This window comes from Dipodomys spectabilis, unplaced genomic scaffold, assembly GCF_019054845.1.
Source record: "Dipodomys spectabilis isolate Male_0828 unplaced genomic scaffold, ASM1905484v1 ptg000030l, whole genome shotgun sequence".
Classification (NCBI taxonomy): Eukaryota; Metazoa; Chordata; class Mammalia; order Rodentia; family Heteromyidae; genus Dipodomys; species Dipodomys spectabilis.
The window spans coordinates 2,344,234-2,364,955 of NW_024870707.1; the positions used below are offsets into that span (position 1 = coordinate 2,344,234).

Consider the following 20,722-nt stretch of genomic DNA (forward strand, 5'->3'; position numbering starts at 1 on the left):
CTAACAGTGCCTGGCAACTTACACTTTCTTTTCTCCTCAGATTTAAAGTAGTGGGATTTAAACCAATAATTTGTTGTTGGTGATGAATTCAATGTTACTTTTTTCCCTGTGGGAATACTGAGCTAAATTTGAGTTTGGGGTGACGATGTCTTGGTCACTGGCCGAGATCATTATTAACAATGAGGATGGCAGTGTACATCACTTACAAGTGACCACCCTTCTTATTACATTTCTCAGGATTAGACAAATGCACACATCTAGTCTCAGCAGCATTGGGCCTGCCTCATAGTATTGGTTCCTTGTCTACTCTTCAGAGACAGAATTTGCCCCTGGGCTAGAGTGAAGAGTGTGCTTTGAGCAACATTTTGTCCCAAGAGAGGATGGTTCACCTGTATGTGCCTAATATCTCCTTCCAGATTCATTCCATCTCCTGTGGCAGGGCAGGGCAGGGAAATGCAGCAAGGGTAGGCAGGGCAGGGGTGGGTAGGGCAGGCAGGACAGGGGTGGGTAGGGTAGGCAGGGCAGACATTTTTTGTTACAGTTGCCTCCTCCATTTTGAAGAAGACCTTAGGAGCGGGGAAGAAAGGCTCTGTTTCACCACGTGGTGTGCTAGTAAATGTTTAACAAAAGATGCTTCTTGGGAAAAAGCTCTTGCAGCTAACTACTCCCACTGGGCTAGTTTCAAGTTAACAAGGTGACACCAGGGGGAACAGCTTTGGGAACAGATGCACCAGGCTGTCGTGTACTGGTTCTGAGACACTACGACCTTCAGCTCTTATGTATCACACCAGTGAGACCTGAGAATGCATTACGGGAGGGAGCATGGATGCGTGCATTGGGTACACAGTATCAGTTCATGTCTCAGAATGCTTGTATTGATACTGAGTTCTACAATAGAGTATGAAGCTAACATACAACCTTAACCCCTGTCAGGTCTCTTACTCTCAAGAACTATAAGGCAGCACCTATTATTTAGAGTTAAAAGTAGTATTTAGCTGGGTACTGGTGGCTCACGCCTATAATCCTAGCTACTCAGGAGGCTGAGATCTGAGAATCAGGGTTCAGAGCTAGCCGGGCAGGGAAATCCATGAGACTTATTGATCACCAGAAAACAGGAAGTGGTGCTGTGGCTCAAATGGGACAGCACCCAGGCCCCTAGTTCAAGCCTCTTAACTGATAAAACAAAAACACAAGCAGAAAAGTTTGACATCCTTTGCTACATATATTAATCTTTTTACTTACTCATTTGTGAATCACCTACATTTGGGTTAAACAGTTTTAGTATCCACACAGGAGAGAGAACATATGGTCCTTGTCTTTCTTGGTTTCTTTCACTGAATTTCCCCCTACCCCCAGGTGTTTTTGGCCCATAAATTCACAGTGAACATTATTAGAGTTTAAAAAGTCAAGGATCAGCCTGAATCACAAGCTCATGCCTGAAATCCCAGCTACTCAGGAGGCTGAGATCTGAGGATCATGGTTCAAAGCCAGGTTGGGTAGGAAAGTCTGTGATACTCTTATCTCCAATTGGTCAGCCAAAAAGAGCCTGAAGTGGAGTTGTGGATCAAGTGGTACAGTGCTAGCCTTGAGCAAAAGAGCTCAAGGAGTATACCAGTTCCTAAATTCAAGCCTCCAGACTGTGTACATACACACACAAAATGTCATGGGTGAGATACTCTCTTATCTTTCAGATGTTGTGATCTCTATCTGTACTACTTTCCTTATCCTTCCTTCCCTCCTTCCCTCCTTCCTTCCTTCCTTCCTTCTTTCTTCCTTCCTTCCTTCATTCCTTCCTTCCCTCCTTCCTTCCTACCTTCCTTTTCTTTTACCCTTCCTGGGACTTGAACTCAGGGCCTGGGCAATGTCCCAGGGCAATGTCCTTTGTTTTGCTCAAAGCTAATGTTCTACTACTTTGAGCCACTGTGCCATTTTCTGGTGGAAAATTGGAGGTAAGAGTCTTATGGTCAAGTGGTAGAGCGCTAGCCTTGAGCTGAAGAGCTGAGGGACAGCGCTCAGGTCCAGAGTTCAAGCCCCATAACCTCCAAAAAAAAAAAAAAAAAAAGAGTCTCATGGGCTTTCTTGCTCCTACTGGCTTCAAACTGTGATCCTCAGATCTCAGCCTCCTGAGTAGCTAGGATTACAGGAGTGAGACACTGTACCCAGCTTTGTACTATTTTTCTCACTCCAGAATATTAATTTCTCTATCTTTTTTAGAAAGTTCCAATGAAATTAATTCATCATAGACTTCAGCATATATTATTACCCAAAGGGATACAACCTGACCTGTTTCAATCTGGTCAACCACTGACATTGTTCTGTCTGCTAACTCTGTTCTTTGCTCTTCAAGGGACATTTTTAGGTTATCAAAAGGACATTTCTTTTGTTTTTTTAAAGATGTGTAGTATTTCATGGAGTATCCTGATGGACACTAGTTTCTTCCACATCTTGGCTGTTTTAAATAGCGCTGAAGTGAATATTGGAGTGCAGTTATGCCTTTTTTGTTATTGTTGTTGCTCCTGGGACTTGAACTCTGAGTGTTGTCCCTCCACCCTTCAGCTCAAGGCTAGTACTCTACCACTTGAACCACAATGCCGCTTCTGGTTTTCTGGAAGTTTATTGGAGATAGAATCTTGTGGACTTTCCTGCCTGGGTGGGCTTTGAACCATGATCCTCAGACCTTAGCCTCCTGAGAAGCTAGGATTACAGGCATGAGCCATCAGCATCCGACTACATAATACATGTTAGAGTTGCTTAAAGTGTACAATTTTTAGTGTCCTCCTCCCCAAATACAATAGGTTTTTGAAAGTGATAGATACACTAGGTTACCTTAATTAAACTTTCCTGTAGTGTGCACAGATCAAGATACATCATTATTTGTCAATTACAAGCAAATTTGGGAAAAATATATATAAAGGGAAATAGTAGCATGTCTTATATCAGGGATATGATTTGGACAAATAACCACTTCTCTAAGTCTTCAATTTCTACTAATTTCTCTCTCTCTCTCTCTCTCTCTCTCTCTCTCTGTGTATGTGTGCTGGGTCTTAGGCTTGAACTCAGGGCCTGGTCACTGTATCTGAGCTTCTTTTGCTCAAGGCTAGTGCTCTACTACTTGAGCCATAGCACCACTTCTGGCCTTTTCTACCCGGGCTTGCTTTGAACCACAATCCTCAACCTCATGAGTAGCTGGGATTACAGGTGTGAGCCACCAGTGTCTGGCTCAATTTCTACTTTTAAGTCTTCACTTTCTAATAATAAGAGTTTATTAAAATAAAGTGTTAGATTGTGAATATTTAATATTTATGGATTGTATTTGGCCAAGTGGATAAGTAGTAAGCATATGATAAATTACTTTATCCTCTCTAGATAGTGTGAATAATGTGGATTGATATCGTGCTTCTTGGTTCCTTGTAGGCCTCTTAGATACTGGCATCCAGCATCCCTGAACTGAACCCATGGCCACTCCAAATAATGTGACCCAGTTGATCATCACTGGCCTTTTCCAGGATCCAGAAGTACAGAAAGTGTGTTTCATGTTCTTTCTTTGTGTGTACCTGGCCACAGTGGTGGGCAATGGTCTCATCCTTGTGACGGTCAGTGTCAGTAAGAGTCTGGGCTCCCCCATGTACTTCTTCCTCAGCTACCTGTCCCTAGTGGAGATCTGTTACTCCTCTACTGTCGTCCCCAAATTCATCACCGACCTACTTGTGAAGATTAAAACCATCTCCCTGAAGGGCTGTCTCACACAGATATTCTTTTTCCATTTCCTTGGAGTCACTGAAATCCTCCTGCTGACCGTGATGGCTTATGACCGCTATGTGGCCATCTGCAAGCCCCTTTACTATACAACCATCATGAGCCGGCCCGTGTGTCACCGTCTGGTGGCAGGTTCTTGGCTCGGGGGCTTTTTCCACTCTATAATTCAGATTTTCATCACCCTCCCCTTGCCCTTCTGCGGTCCCAATGTAATCGACCACTACTTCTGTGACCTGCATCCGTTATTCCAGCTTGCCTGCACTGACACTTTTGTGGTAGGAATCATTATGTTCGTCAACAGTGGCTTGTTCTCTGTATTCTCCTTCCTCTTTTTGGTGGCCTCCTATATTGTCATCCTGGTCCATCTGAGGAACCAGTCTGCGGAGGGGAGGCGCAAGGCCCTCTCCACCTGCGCCTCGCACATCACCGTGGTCCTCTTGTTCTTTGGACCCGCCATCTTCCTCTACTTGAGGCCTGCCTCCACCTACACTGAGGACAAACTGGTGGCCGTGTTCTACACCGTCATTACCCCCATGCTGAACCCCATCATCTACACACTCAGAAATGCCGAGGTGAAAAATGCCATGAGGAAGTTGTGGGGGAAGAAAGTAACTTCAAGGATGGAATAGAAATGAAAATGCAAGACAGAAAGTAGCATATACAGGGTGACTACAGATGGCAATTTTATTTAGTTATCTAAATGGCAGATGTAATCTAGGCATGCTTTTGTTGTATGAGGGACAGGGACAGAGATAGAGAAGGGGGGAAGAGAAAGAGAGAGACAAAGAGAGAGGAAGGGGGAGAGGAAGAGGGAGAGAGAAAGAGAGAATGTGTTCATTATTCAACCCAATCTTGTCTTGAGCTCCTTATGTAGTACAGCCTGGCCTTAAACTCAAGGTCATCCTACCAAATCTTCTAAATGCTTGGAGTATGGGCATATGAAATCATGCTGGAGCCCAATAAATTCCATGGCATCATTTCAAACTCAGTCACAATTAACAATATTTTGGAACATATTCATGTTGGGCTACTTTCCACTTTTCTAACAATCTCCAAGTGCAAGTGTGTAGAATGTAGGGATGGATGACCTGGAGTGGAATTCTACCCTGACATCCATCAGCTCTGTGGCCTCAGCTTTATTCTTGTCACCTCTGGGGCTACTGTGCTACGTGGTAAGGTCTGGAGATGGAAGCTCCTGTTTTATCTTGCACTCTTTACCAGCTCCCTCTTGGGGAAGCACCAGGAAGTCTTCTTTACTTTATCTCGTGCCTTCCTTGCCTTAGGCTGATTTTGGTGCTGGAAACTCCATGGAAGGAGTTTAATTTCATGAGTAAGAAGAACACTGTTAGATTACAAATGCCTCTGGAAGGGGAATCACAGGAAGTCTACTGCATTAATGAATCATTACCATCTGAATCCCCACACTGATATCACTTTGCTTTCTAAGACAATGAGTATCTGGGCTGTGGGTTAAGGTGGTCAGTTTTGGTTAAGAAGACAGTGGGTTATAAGTGTGATTTAACCTGTTGAACAATGACTTCAACCAAATCCAGTACACTGCCTATCTTGGTGTAACCTATGAGCTAAGAATGGCTTTTCCCTTTTATTTTTTGTTCAGTTATGAGGTTTGAACTCAGGGCCTGGGTCCTGTCCTTGAGTTCTTTTTTTCCCCCACTGATTGAAGCCCAATTTAATTCAGGCAGGTTTTTAACCACAAGAATAAGAACATTCTGTATATATACCACATTTTCTTGATCCATTCATCTACTGAGGGGCATCTGGGTTGGTTCCATATCTTAGTTATGGTAAATAATGCTGCAATAAACATAGTCGTGCTGGTAGCTTTAGTGTGGCCTTGTTTGTGATCATTTGGGTAAATGCCCAAAAGTGGGATTGCTGGGTCATAGGGGAGCTCTATGTGGAGTCTTTTGAGGAACCTCCACAACTGCTTTCCAAAGTGGTTGAACAAGTTTACACTCCCACCAACAATGCAGTAAGGTTCCCTTCTGTCCACATCCCCTCCAGCATCTGTTGTTATTAGAGTTCTTGATTTTAGCCATTCTAACTGGGGTGAGGTGATATCTCAATGTTGTTTTGATTTGCATTTCTTTTATGGCTAGGGAGGCTGAGCATTTCTTCATGTATCTATTGGCCATCCTTCAAATTGAAAAACTTGGAAAAATTATATTAAGTGAAGTAAGCCAGGCTCAAAGAAACTTAGGTCGCATGGTTTCCCTTATTTGCAATAACTAGTATATGTTTGAGTAAGCAGAAAAGGTCAAATAAGTTGATGTTAGGGAAATGAACCCTAAGATATGTATTCAAATGTTTTTTTTCTTTCAGATGATTGTTTCTAACACATTTATAAGATTATTTCTTTGTTGCTTTGTATGTCCCTCTCCCATGGTATAACCCCTGCTTTCACTGTATTTGAGGTTGGTATATTTTGTGGAGGGGAAGGGAAAAAACAAATCGTTTAAATAGGGATACAGGTGGATCCATTGCAACAATGAGATGTACAAGTTGTTATGTGGAAAAATGAACTTTACAACATTGGTGGGGGGGAGGGGAGGAGGATTGGGTAGAGGGGAAAGGGGAGGATGAGAAGGGATGGGAAGGGGAAACAAAGGAGGAGGCTACAATGCTTGATAAGAAATGTACTCATTATCTTGCCCATGTAATTGTAACTCCTCTGTACAGTATTTTCACAATAAAAAAAGAAAAAGGACATTCTTAGTACATATTAATAGTTAAACCAACATATACACAATTAGCAATATCCTAATATAATATTAAATGTTTTAACAACATGCTCTCAATTGTCCTATAGCTAGTTAATTGGTTGGTTTGTTTTTTCAAAAAACAAGCTTAACTTTATTTTACAAGGTACTATTTCTATGTGTATTCTGTAGTGATTTTCATTTCATTGACAAAAGTACAGTTCTCTGATTTCTCTAAGAACCAAACTTGACTGTATCTTCTGTGATCTTTTTGAATTCCTAATTGCCCCTGCCGTCCATATGCAAGTAGAACTCATGGTGCTTCCAGAGAGAAGCACCATGAACAGGGAAATGCCCACCTTCCAACAGTGGCTGTAGTTGTAGTCTTCTACATACACGCTCACTGCACTGGTGCACTCGTCCAAAATGGCAAATGGCGACTTATTATAAAACAATCTTGTCATGGCCATTCTCTGTTTTTCTCCCCCACTGAGTACGTCCATCCAGTCCTGGACGCTGTCCCAGCCGCCCTCCCACTCCAGGATGTGACCCAACTACACATTGTCCAAGTACCCCTTCATCTTCTGATCTTCCCTTCCATCTGGATATATCACTTGGTCTCGCAGAGTTCCAAGGGTCATGTAAGGTCTCTGAGGGACATAAAATAACTTTCCTGTCTCAGGTTTAGTAAGACATCCTCCAAAGAGAGGCCATAATTCACCAAGAACACAGAAGAGTGAGCTCTTTCCACAGCCATTGGGACCACAAATGAGAACATTGACCCCAGACCGAACTTCAAAGTTAAGATCAAGATGTCACCTTTTGGTGTTGCTAAAAGAACATGATCAAACTTTATAATATTATCGAGGTTGATGGTTTCTCCAGCACTAGGTATCAAGGGACTGAGCTGTGCTCCTTCAGAACGCTTCTCCTGCTGTGAGACCGTTGTGTGTTCATATTTGCCATGATTTAAATCCATCAGTACCTGCATTAATTCTGTAATCCGAGCAGTAAAACCAGCGAATCTAGTCATTTCACGTCCAGCCAATACTATTCGACCCAGAGCTTGAGACATTTGCAAAAGCATTCTTCCACTTTGGTAGTAATCCTCCAGAAGCTCTGAATGTGTACTTTTAAGATGTCGAAGATGAGACAAATCTAGAAAAGGATGACTGACAACTAGGAATCTGACCACAGTGGCAATGTATTTGGCAATTATGCTATCAATGAAGCCCAGAAAATCGAAAGAAAGTGAAATTATGTAGATGCTCCAGTTTTCAAAAGACTGCATGGATTGTCTGCTTTTCTCTTTTATTCCCATTGTAAAAGGCAATTTCCTCACTGTTAGTGATGAGCTGGGAATTAACATATCTATATTCACCTTCATACTCAGTTATTGTCATCTTATCAATGGGTCTTCTAAGTCGAGTTAGGAATAGCCCAGAAACAAGCAAGTAGGCCCTCATACTTGCTGGGCCCTGCTATATTGAAAGAAAAAGACAAAGCTCAAGGATATCATAAAATAAAATCCACTGGGATGCAAATGTATAATTTCTAGAATGAACCCCAATGACTGTGAGAAGTTGTTTCTTTGGTTAACTGTCCTTGAGTTCTTTTTGCTCAAGGCTAGCACTCTACCACTTTGAGCCACAGTACCACGTCTGGTTTTCTGGTGGTTAACTGGAGATAAGAGTCTCATGGACTTTCCTGCCCGGGCTGGCTTTGAACTGGGATCTTCAGATCTCAGTCTCCTGAGTAGCTAGAATTACAGGCGTGAGTCACCAGTGCCCTGCTGGCTTATACATTTTTAAGCAGTGGGGAGAAAAGTCAGAAAGAGAAAACTATTCTCTAACACATGAAGTTTTATTGTCTGACAGCCAAGTCCATATATATATATATTTTTTTGTCGGTTGTAAGACTTGAACTCTGGGCTTGGGTGCTGTCCCTGTGCTCTTCAGCTCAAGGTGAGTGATCTACCGCTTGAGTCACAGAGTCACGTCCCCAAGTCCATATTTTATATGTTACCTCTGTCGGCTTCTGTGTTATGGTGGTAGAGTTAACTAGTCATGTCAGAACTGTGCAGTCTGCCGGACACAAAGTACTTAGTAATTTAATAGTAACTTAATAACTTAATATGTAGTAATTTAATCATTGGCACAAAACATTTTTGGTGTAAGCCACCATATCATTTTTTTTTGCTTCCTTACGGGAAGTTTGAAGGTAGGTGGTTCGGACCTGATTCTGGATTGGTAGCCCAGTGGGTTGCTGCCTCCTTGTCTCCCCTGCTGCCCACCTCATGGCGGTAAGACAACAAGTCTAGGCACCACATCTCCCCACGAGGGGTGTGGGAGAGGCCCAATTTTTCCTTTGAGAGATATTTTCAAAAATTCCTCTTCACAATATCTTCGTTTTTATTCTTATGGTCCTGAATGAGGTCTTACGTCTGCCTGTGGATGCAAAGGATTCTGGGAAAGTCAGTGTTGGCCAAAAGGAATGGAATGACATGTTGCTGGATATGGACCAGACACAGGGTTCCTGGGGTGGTGTGTTGTAGAGTTTTATGTTTTGCTGAGGTCTGTAATGTATTTAGGGAAGGAAGCATTTTGTATGTGTGGGAATTTTCCTGTCTTGTAAATAGTGGATATCAAGGGCTTTTTTTTTTCAGGTGGTGGTGAGTTTTCAATCAAATCACCTACCTTTCCTGGGCCTCTTCATTTCTGGCTTTACTCTGTCAATCGAAGGATGGTAGTACATGAAGAATTGCACCAGGACTTGCTTTCACATGTGTTCTCCAGGCTGATCAGGGTCACATCCGATTTTCAGCCTCACCGTTCTGTGTCTGTGTCCTTTCTACGTGGCCTTGCATGGCGAGGGCATGCAGCAGGACCTCAGTAGATGCTGAATGAACCAGACATCCGAGTGCCGCCTACATTGCCACTTGGGAAGGGACTGAGTCAGATATGAGGAGCCAACAAAGAATTTTTCATGAATTTATCTTGAGATGCAGAGGTGGTGTTAGTATATTAACTTGTGATAAAAAAGTACCATTCCTAAAATTATATTAAGTGAACTAAGCCAGGCCCAAAGAAACATAGGTCCCATGGTTTCCCTTATTTGCAATATCTAGTATATGTATGAGTCAAGCAGAAAAGGTCAGATAAGTTGATGTTAGGGAAATGAACCCCAAGATAAGTATTCAAATTCTTTTTCTTTCATGCGATTGTTTCTAACGTATTTATAAGATGATTTCTTTGTTGCTTTGTATGTCCCTCCCCCACGGTATAACCCCTGATTTCACTGTATTTGATGTTGGTATAATTTGTGGAGGAGAAGGGAAAAAACAAATCGTTTAAATAGGAATACAGGTGGACCCATTGCAACAATGAGATGTACAAGATGATATGTCGAAAAACGAACTTTACAACTTTGGTGGGGGAGGGGGAGAAGGGAAGGGAGGTGCGGAGGGGGGGAAGAAGGGGGAAAGGGGGGGATGGGAACGGATGGGAAGGGGAAACAAAGGAGGAGGCAACAATGCTTGATAAGAAATGTACTCATTACCTTGCCCATGTAATTGTAACCCCTCTGTATGGTATTGTCACACACACAAAGAAAGTACCATTCCTCCCCCATTCCTTCCCCCCCCCCCCCCCCCCCCCCGCCCGCCCTCCCCTCCCTGTCCCAACTGCATGGAAATGTCTGAAGTGCACATTTGGGTTTGTGATTAGACTTAATTGGCACACCTTATGTTTATTTATATTATAATTTAATATATTATGTATATTAAAATATGCATAATGCCTTATGCACATTTCAGAGTCCTTTCACAAATGGTACTTAAATTCAGATCTTATAGCAACCCCACGAACTCAATAAGATGTTAGCTAATCATCCTCAATGTAAAATACATAGTTTTAGATGAAGTTTTAGCTACAAGGAAAAGAATCTGAAACAAAGTAGACGTCTTCACATGAACAGTTCAGAGTGGGAGCTTGCTACTGCATTTCTGTATCCATAATAGTGTCTATTCCCATGTTCACCTCACCACTCAAGATGGCTTGAGGAGTTTCAGTCATAATTTCAGCATTCCTATTGGCAGGGAAATGAAAGGGAAAAAGTAAGAGAATGTTATTGTTCCCTTGAAATTGCAACAACAGTTAGGTAGTATAATTTTTTCCAGGTATTCAAATGAAAATTTAGAGATCCTAATACTGTAGCTAAAAAGAAGTACTAGCAATCTACTCTAAGATAAATCAGGTGCAAATCTGGGCTCAAATTCGGGTATTCTGATGCCCAGAACAGATATTCCCCTATCCCAAGTACATTTTGTTTTACAACCAAGGTAAAATATACAACCTAGCAAAATATAAAGACCTAAATGTATAACTGAAAGATTTTTGATGAATGTACACAGTAGGTTACCAATATCCCAAACAAGATAGGGAATTATTGTGGTACTCCAGCAACTTCTTTTGATTCGTTCCAGGTAACACCAACTCCAGCTGATACCTACCCATCCAATTCTTTTTTTTTGGGGGGGGGGTTGGTCATGGGTCTTGAACTCTGGGCCTGGGTGCTGTCCCTCAGCTCTTCAGCTCAAGGCGAGCGCTCTACCACTTGAGGCACAGCACCACTTCCAGTTTTCTGGTGGTTTATTGGAAATAAGAATCTCACTGACTTTCCTGCCCCTGATGGCTTTCTACCGTGATCCTCAGATCTCAGCCTCCTGAGTAGGTATGATTACAGGTATGAGCCACTGGTGCCTGGCCCCACATCTAATTCTTATCCACATGGATCCTTTTAGCTTCTTCATGCTTCCATAAAGGTTGTGCTCTCTGCACCCAACTTCTTTCACTCATCTAAATCTTCTTTGAATTTCGTCTGTGCAGTGGGTTACAATAATTTCTTCATATTCTTCAGTGAATAGTATTTTATTGCATGAATGTGCTATAGTTAAAATAAATATTATCTTGGTAGACAAAAGGTTGACTTTTTTTGACTCTTGTGAAGGGAAGATGCAAGAAACTTCTTTTTACACTCCCAGTTTTAAAAGCATAAACAGTGGCATTTACGTATTTTATCTGCAAAGTAACACAAGAAGGAATGTGTATGCTCGTTTTTCTTTTTTAAATAATTTTATTGTAAAGGTGATGTATGGAGGGGTTACATTTACATAAATCAGGCAATGAGTATATTTCCTTTTGAACAGTGTCACCTCCTCCTTTTCTTTCTCAGTGTTTCCCCTCCTATCTCCCTTCCCTCCCAAGTTGTATAGTTCATTTCCAACATAGTGTCTTGTAAATATCACTGCTGAATTGGTTCACCCTTTGTCTCACCATTTCTATGCTTCCCCTTCTCCTCCCCAAATCAGATAAACTGATATACAAGACAAAGGGTACAGAAATCAAATACAGTGACAAAAGGGAATAAACCAAAGAAAAAAGGAAAGAAATAAAAGGACTGGAAACAATACAATAAAAGACCTCTTGTTTCCATTTCTTGGAGTTCATTTCCATAAGCATCACTTTATAGGGTCATATATACATAGCTACTGAGCCATTGTGATCCTCTCCTAAGAATATCCTCCTTTGGTCTCACTGTGTGAAGGTTTAGACTGCTGTTTAATTAATCATGCCCAAGAGTAATTATTTGTGTTTTACTGCCCATTAGAGCTACTTGTAGATACAGAGGCACATTCTCATTCTTAGAAATGAGGGAAAGCAGGCAGCCCGTGTTTGTTTGGGTCTGGCTTACTTCTTTTATTTTTTAAAAAATATATATATATATATATATATATATATATATATATTTTATTGTGAGAATACCATATAGAGGGGTTACAATTACATGGGCAAGATAATAAGTACATTTCTTATCAAGCATTGTTGCCTCCTCCTTTGTTTCCCCTTCCCATCCTTTCCCATTCCCCCCGGCAGCGCGCCCCCCAGCCCCTCGGCCAAAGTTGTAAAGTCCGTTTGGGTCTGGCTTACTTCTATGCTCATGCTCCTAATTCTAAAAGAGAAAGGACGTGTGTGGTTCCATTGAATTTGGAAAGAAAAGTGGATAGTCAGTGATGAAAATTCACTCACTTAGAAAATAAAATCTACCTTGTATGAGATAAAATATATAATTTTAAGTGAAGAAGTACAGTTTAATTTTTGTTGTTGTTGATAGTAGGGTTTGAATGTAGGGTCTAGCACGTGCTTGGCTAATACTCTATCACTTGAGCCACTCTTGTAGCTCTACTTTTTGCTGATGATTTTGGAGATGGAGTCTCCAAGACTTTTCCACCTGGTAGGCCTGAACCTCAATGCTCTGGATCTCAGACTCCTGAGTGGCTAGGATTATAGGCATAAGTCACAATGCTCTGCTTATATCACAAAGATTTTAAGCAATACAGTTTCTCAGAGCAAACATTTTTACACACACATTAAAAAATTTATCTTCCTTAGAGGTATTAAGCCAAATATGTCAATATAGAAACTACTGGTGTTGACAGACTTTGGTAAGTCTATAATATGAGGATATATTACAGAATATATAATATATTTATGTTTTACATGAATATTTAGAACTTTCATGTTATTATTCACTGCTCTTTCCATGTTTCTTTCTCTATAAAAGACACTTAATTCAGTTCATTGTTTATGCAAAAGCAATTATTACAAACTTTCCCTTAAGTTGAAAGGCTCATGTAGATTTCTTATGAATTGCTAGTGGAAACTTACAGCTTCTTATTTCTTTAATCAGTGTTAACATTAGTTGGTAGTGTTGACATAGAGCTTATTTTGTTTTGAAAACTGCTTTAAATGTAAAAATGTTTTACCACAGGAAATTTAAAACATATACAGGTATATTCCTAGAAATATATATATATACACACATATGTACACACATACATTCAGCAGTTCATTTCAATGATTGGATCAATTCAGGGAAACATTTCTTTCATCTCTTCATGGGCCCTTCAGCAGAAGCTGCATGGACACCTTGGGGTGGAATACTCACTGCTATGTGAGACGGCCCCGTGTTTGTTGAACATTTAGTTTCCCTCTGACCTTCATGTCAGTGGCACCCCACCTCACCAGCCAGGTTGGACGATGGAAAATATCTGCAGATAACACTTAAAGTCCTTTGGGGGAAAATCACCCTGGTTGAGAACCACCAATCCTGACACCCATGGCCCCTGATCCTTGAATCACACTTTTGAATGCAATCATCATCATCATCATCATCGTTATTATTATTATTGCAATGCCAAAGAAGAAACAAGTTTATGAGAGGGTGGAGAACTCCCATCCAACTTTGAGCAGGTCCATGCTCTGTGAGCGTTCTATTTCTCCTTGATTTCAGAGGTTGTGGGAGTCCTGCCTCCCATGAGATCTTCTGCTTGATTAGGAAAGGTGAGCCCTCCAGATCCCTGGGGGCCCACTTTTCCTCCCTTGATCATGCTGCCTGCCCTCCTCTTAGTTAAGCAGAGTGAAGTGGAGGCTGAGCTGCCAGAGTGCTCAGTTCTCCATGGAATATCTGTGAGGCAAGTCTTCTTTGCTTTTGTCCATATGGCAAGTGGACTTGCGATCGTGGTGCCTCAGTTGCCATGTTCTCAAGTCTAAATCTGGAAGGGGAACAGGGGCCACAGCACTGAGGAAAGGTCTGGGGCTTTTGTCTGGCCACATGCTTCTGCTATGATTAGCTGGGAAAACCGTGTGAGCTCAGGAACTTTTCTCTCTCTCTGTGTGTATGTGTGTGTGTGTGTGTGTGTGTGTGTGTGTGTATGTGTGTGTGTGTGTATGTGTGTGTGTGTGTGTCTATGTTCAGTACAGAAAAGATTACTAAGGCAAGAAGAGCCAAGAAACATGAGTGGGGGTTTGGTTTTGTGATTCTGGATGGCTTCTGCATGTGGTGAAGTGTTCCACTTTAAAAGCAGAGGACTCGGTGCTACGGGGCATATGGCATTTCACAAGGTGATGGCCGTGGGTCTTAGAGACAAGTACTGTGTGAGGCTGGGCATTTAAAGTGTGGTCTTGGTCCTTTGTTCTTTTCAATATGTATCAAACAGCTACAGAGCATCAAACTCAGTGATAAGAAGGTATGACAAATAAATATGTGTATGGAATAAAATAAAAAATAAAAAAGAGAGATACATATCCTCTATTTATTCCAGTGATGTTCCCTAAATGCATTTGGAGTCATTCCGTGAGCCCTGGAGATGGAGTGGTATGACATCTCTGCCCTCAGTGGGACAGGTGGCCCCATGGGCCATTATAGTTCAGAATGAGATTCCAAAACATCTTTAGGGAAGAGGAGCCACTGGCCTTGAGGGCCTATGGCTGGAGGAGATGAATTTCCTGTCTTTGGGATATGTAGGCCTGGAATTTATCTCTGGAGATAGGTATTATCTGCCTGTGATAGTCTGGCCTCTGAGTCTCTTAGAAGTTGAAACATCTTCCTTTCTAGATATCACATAAGTCCTCCCTGGCAAAACTTGAGTGTAAATCTGGGGAGTCTAGCCTCCTGTTAGTGATCTCTTCTACGAATGGCTGCTTGGTAGAACTGCCTGGTGACCTAAGCATTTGGGGCAGGTGTCTGTCCTCTTTGTTTCTGTAATTGGAATGATGACATTGTGCTCCCTTGAGGTCATGGTCTTTTTAGCCTGTTTGGTTAGCTGTTCATATGAGAGGAAATCATCTGGTTCCTGGCTTCAGATGTCTTGGAGTATTACTGTAGGAGGTAAGGTGTAGATAAGCACCGTTCTGAGATACTTTGGTCAAAGTGAAGCATGGACCAGGGCAGTCTGCAAATCTGACAGAGAGCAGACTGGTTGATGTCTAGAGGTGTTTGAAGGATAGAGTCTTAGGGAAGACATGCCGGAGCAAAAGGGAGAACTGTGGATCAATATTAGTCCTTTCCTGGAGGAGATGAGGGCCACAGAAAAGAGGAGAATTGTGCAAGCCTGAGCTGGAATTCTGATATCCGTTGAGGTGACCAGGAATCCTGTGTGGAAGGTCAATCTCTGATGGGAGGCAGTAGTAGGATCTATAAGCTGTGACAGAGATCAGGTTTGTGATGGGTGGTGAGTATCAAGAGAGACACAGCAGGACAGCTTTCCTGAGAAGCTGAAGTGTGCATGGAAAGTCTGAGAACTTTGTTCTTCCAACCAAATTATGCTGGTAGGAATCCATCTATCACTTGATGCTTTGTTATTTCCCTCTTTATTCCAACCACAACTGATTACATTTGCACTTGCTGTCTGCCTTTTTGGATGTTCTTTCTCCTAAACATTACCACTGCTTACTAATATTTCAATACCATCCTCTCAGAGACAAGTGCAAGAGACATCAATGTAACTTACCCATTTCATAGAGGAGTCTTCTGGTTTATATCATTTTAGGGCACCCCATTCAAATTGCTGCCTCTTAGCGGTGGCCACATGGCTGACATCCACAATGTGACTGAATTCATATTTCTGGGACTTTCTTCTAACCAGAAGGTAGAGAGGGTTTGCTTTGTGATATTTCTGCTCTTGTACACAGCTGTGGTCCTGGGGAATCTCCTCATCGTGCTCACCGTGGCCACCAGCAGGAGCCTGGGTCCCCCATGTACTTCTTCCTCTGCCATCTGTCTTTTGTGGAGATCTGCTACTCCTCCAATATAGCTCCCAAACTCATCTCAGACCTGTTGGTTCAAAGGAAAGTCATAGCTCTGGGGGGCTGCATGGCACAGGTTTTCTTCCTCCACCTCTTTGGTGGTGCTGAGATTTTGCTGCTCATTGTGATGGCCTATGACCGCTATGTGGCCATCTGCAGGCCCCTGCACTACACCAGCATCATGAACCAGAAGGTGTGTGCAGTCCTGGTTGGAATAGCATGGCTGGTAGGCTTTGTGCATTCCTTTGCCCAGATCCTTCTTATCTTCCACTCGCCCTTCTGCGGCCCCAACATCATTGACCACTATTTCTGTGACATCCTTCCCCTGCTTAAACTCGCCTGCGCAGACACCTACCTCATTGGGCTACTGATTGTTTCCAACGGGGGCACCCTGAATGTGGTCAGTTTTTCAGTCCTCCTGGCATCCTATGTGGTCATTCTGTGGCACCTGAGGACTCAGAGCGCTGAGGGGCGGCTCAAAGCCCTCTCCACCTGCGGCTCCCACCTCACCGTGGTCATCCTGTTCTTCGCACCTTGTTTCTTCATCTACCTGAGGCCTTCTTCCACCACATCCATGGACAAATTGGTAGCGGTGTTCTACACCGTGATAACTCCCCTCCTGAACCCCATCATCTACTCCCTGAGGAATGCGGAAGTGAAGAAAGCGGTGAAGAAGCTGTGGATCAGAACTCTAAAAGTGGATGAGAAATAGAAGCTGTGTGGGACTTTAGCCCTTGGGTTTGGAATGAATGCTGTTGTGTTTTAAAGTGGAGTGGTATCATGGTTAGGAGGAAAATGCACAGGACTTATTTGCTCTAGATTATCCTAGTTGATATTATCTCCAGAAGTTTCAATTTTATTCATAGTGTTTTCTAATGGAGGCAATTGACCATAACAAGCCATTGGAGAATCTTTCTTTCTTTCTCTTTCTTTCTTTCTTTCTTTCTTTCTTTCTTTCTTTCTTTCTTTCTTTCTTTCTTTCTTTCTTTCTTTCTTTCTTTCTTTCTTTCTTTTCTTTCTTTCTTTCTTTTTTCTTTCTGTCTGTCTTTCCTTCTTTCTTTCTGTCCTTCCTTCCTTCCTTCTTTCTTTCCTTCTTTCTTTCTCTTTCTATCTGTCTGTCTTTCCTTCTTTCTTTCTTTCTTTCTTTCTTTCTTTCTTTCTTTCTTTCTTTCTTTCTTTCTTTCTTTCTTTCTTTCTTTCTTTCTTTCTTTCTTTCTTTCTTTCTTTCTGTCCTTCCTTCCTTCCTTCCTTCTTTCTTTCTTTCTTTCTGCCAATATATATATAATACCATGTTTAATATCACAGTAAAACATCTTACTATATTTCTGGTCATTTTTAAGTTTACTGTGTTTTAGATCATGAAGACCTTAGGCATAATATTACATCGAATCACTTTATTAATGTGTTTTGACTGAATTAAACACTTGACATTGTTTTAAATTTATTTTTTATTACACACACACAAACACACACACATATTGCAGTCATGAGGCTTGAAATCTGGGCCTAAGGGCTGTCTCTCAGCTCTTCAGCTCAAGGGTAGTGCTCTACCATTTGAGGCCCAGAGCCACTTTTAGTTTCTGGTGGTTTATTGGAGACAAGAATCTCATAGACATTATGCACGGGCTGTATGAACCATGACTCTCAGATCTCAGCCTCCTGACTAGGTAGGATTACAGGTGTGAGGCACCGGTGCCCGGCCTCCCATCTAAATCTGATCCACATGGATCCATTTAGCTTCTTCATGCTTCCATAAAGGTTATGCTCTCTGTATCCAGCTTCTTTAACTCATCTAAATCATCTTTGAATTCATCTGTGCTGTGGATTACAATAGTTTCCTCATATTCTTCAGTGAATAGTATTTTATTGCGTGAATGTGCTATAGTTAAAATAAATATTATCATAGACATGCGGTTGACTTGAGTTTTTGACTGTTGTGAAGGGAAGATGCAAGAAACTTCTTTTTTACACTCCCATTTTAAAAGCATAAACAGTTGCCATTTATGTATTTTATCTCCAAAGTAACACAAGAAGGAACATGTATGCTCATGTTCTTTTTTTACTTTTTTCATTTTTTTAAATTTTATTTTATTGCAACGATGCTGTACAGAGGAGTTACAGTTACATGAGTAAGGTAATGAGTACATTTCTTATCGAGCATTGTTACGCCCTCCTTCGTTTTTCTCCTACTATCCCTTTGCTTCCTCACCACCCCCAACCCCCTCCCCGCAAAGTTGTAAAGTTCATTTCCAACATGATGTCTTGTGAGTCTCATTGTTGCAATGGGTCATCTTGTGTCCTTGTTTCAGCATTTTGTTATTCCTCTTCCTCTCCCAAATTAGATAAATGTATATACAAGATGCAAGGTAACAAAAATCAAATACAGTGACAACAGGGATAAACTATAGAAGAAGAACATAGGAAGAAACAAAAAAAATCACTTAGTACATTAAAAATAACAACAAAGGAAAACCTTTTGTGCCCATATCTTGAGGCTCATTTCCCTTAGCATCATCTTATATGGTCATATGTACATATGTTTTTTAAAATATCATTTTTAGATAACTTTTTTATTGTGAAAATACTGTACAGAGCAAGGTAATGAGTACATTTCTTATCAAGTATTGTTGCCTCCTCCTCTGTTTTTCCCCTACCATCTCTTCTCTCCCACCTCCACAACTACATTCCCCCCTCCGCCCCCCCCCCCCCCCATTTATAAATTGTAAAGTTTCTTTTTCAACATAGTGTCTTCTACATCTCATTGTTGCACTGGGTAATTGTATCCCTATTTAAACTTTTTGTTTTTTTCCCTTCCCTTCCCCAAATTATACCAACATTAAATACAGTGTAAACAGGGGTTTTACTGTGGGGGAGGGACATACAATGCCATAAAAAATCACATGGTACCTTATAAATATGTTAGAAACAATAGCAAGAAAGAAAAACCACTTGTATCCCTATCTTGGAGTTCATTTCGCTTAACATGGTACATAGCTTTTGACCTTTTCTATTTGTCTCAGACATATACTAGTTATTGCAAATAAGGAAAACCATGGGACCTATGTTTCTTTGGGCCTGGCTTACTTCAGATAATATGATTTTTTCCCAAGTCTTTCCATTGCCTAACAAATGGGGTGATGTCATTCTTCCTGATGGAGGCTCATGTTCTTTTTAAAAGAATTTTATTGTAAAGGTGATGTACGGAGGGGTTACATTTACATAAGTCAGGCAATGAGTATATTTCCTTTTGCACAGTGTCACCTTCTCCTTTGTTCTTTCCCAGTGTTTCCCCTCCCCTCCCATCCCTCCTGGATTGTATAGGTAATTTCCAACATAGTGTATAGTGAATATCACTCCTGAATTGGTCACACTTTGTCCCACCATTTCTATGCTTCCCCTACCCCTCCCCAAATCCGATGATCTGAATTACAAGACAAAGGGTACAGAAATCAAACACAGTGACAAAAGTTAAAAACCAAAAAAAAAAAAAAAAAAAAAAAAGGAAAGAAAGAAAAGGATTGCAAACAATACAATAAAACCCCTCTTGTTTCCATTTTTTGGAGTTCATTTCCATAAGCATCATTTTCTAGGGTCACATACACATAGCTATTGAGCCATTGTGATCCTCTCCTAAGAATATCCTCCTTTGGTCTTATTGTGTTAAGCTTAGACTGCTGTTTAATTAATCATGCCCAAGAGTAATTATTTGTGTTTTACTGCCCATTAGATCTACTTGTAGATATAGAGGCACATTCTCATTCTTAGAAATGAGGGAAAGCAGGCAGCCCATGTTTCTTTGGGTCTGGCTTACTTCTATGCTCATGTTTCTAATTCTAAAAGAGAAAGGACTGGTATGGTTCCATTGAATTTGAAGAGAAAAGTGGATAGTCAATGATGAATATTCACTCGATTAGGAAATAAAATCTACCTTGAATGAAATACAATGTATAATTTTAAGTGAAGAAGTACGGTTTAATTTTTGTTGCTGATAGTAGGGTTTGAATGTAGGGTTTAGCATGTGCTTGGCTAATACTCTATCACTTGAGCCACTCTTCCAAAATCACCTACTGATGATTTTGGAGTTGGAATCTCCCAATTTTTCCACCAGGTTGCCTTGGACCTCAATGCTCTGGATCTCAGAATCCTGAGTGGCTAGGATTATAGGCATGAGTCACAATGCTCTGCTTATATCACAAAGATTTTTAAGAAATACAGTTTCTCAGAACAAATATTTATACACATTTCAAAATTTATCTTCCTTAAATGTATTAAGCCAAATTCATCAGTATAGAGACTACTGGTGCTGATAGAATTTGGTAAGTGTATATTATGAGGACATATGACAGAATATATATATGTTTTACATAAATATTCAGAACTTTCATGTTATTATTCACTGCTTTTTTAATGTTTCTTTCCCTAGAAAAGACACTTAATTCAGTTCATTGTTTATGCAAAAGCAATTATTTCAAACTTTCCCTTAAGTTGAAAGGCTCATGTAGATTTCTTATGAGTTGCTAGTTGAAACTTACAGCTTCTTATTTTTAGTTAACATTTGTTAGTAGTGTTGGCATAGAGCTTATTTTGTTTTGAAAACTGCTT

The 20,722-nt window shown here is 41.0% G+C and overlaps 1 protein-coding gene and 2 pseudogenes across 1 annotated transcript; 2 read left to right on the plus strand and 1 right to left on the minus strand.

Annotated features, from left to right (window-relative positions):
- Positions 1-3,455: 3,455 nt before the first annotated feature.
- On the plus strand, positions 3,456-4,385 carry LOC122105110 (olfactory receptor 4B1-like). The gene has a single exon (XM_042676227.1). The coding sequence runs from the start codon at positions 3,456-3,458 to the stop codon at positions 4,383-4,385; it is 930 nt and encodes a 309-aa protein (XP_042532161.1).
- Positions 4,386-6,676: 2,291 nt separating this feature from the next.
- Positions 6,677-8,774, minus strand: LOC122104683 (annotated as a pseudogene).
- Positions 8,775-15,903: 7,129 nt separating this feature from the next.
- Positions 15,904-16,832, plus strand: LOC122105145 (annotated as a pseudogene).
- The last annotated feature ends 3,890 nt before the right edge of the window (positions 16,833-20,722 follow it).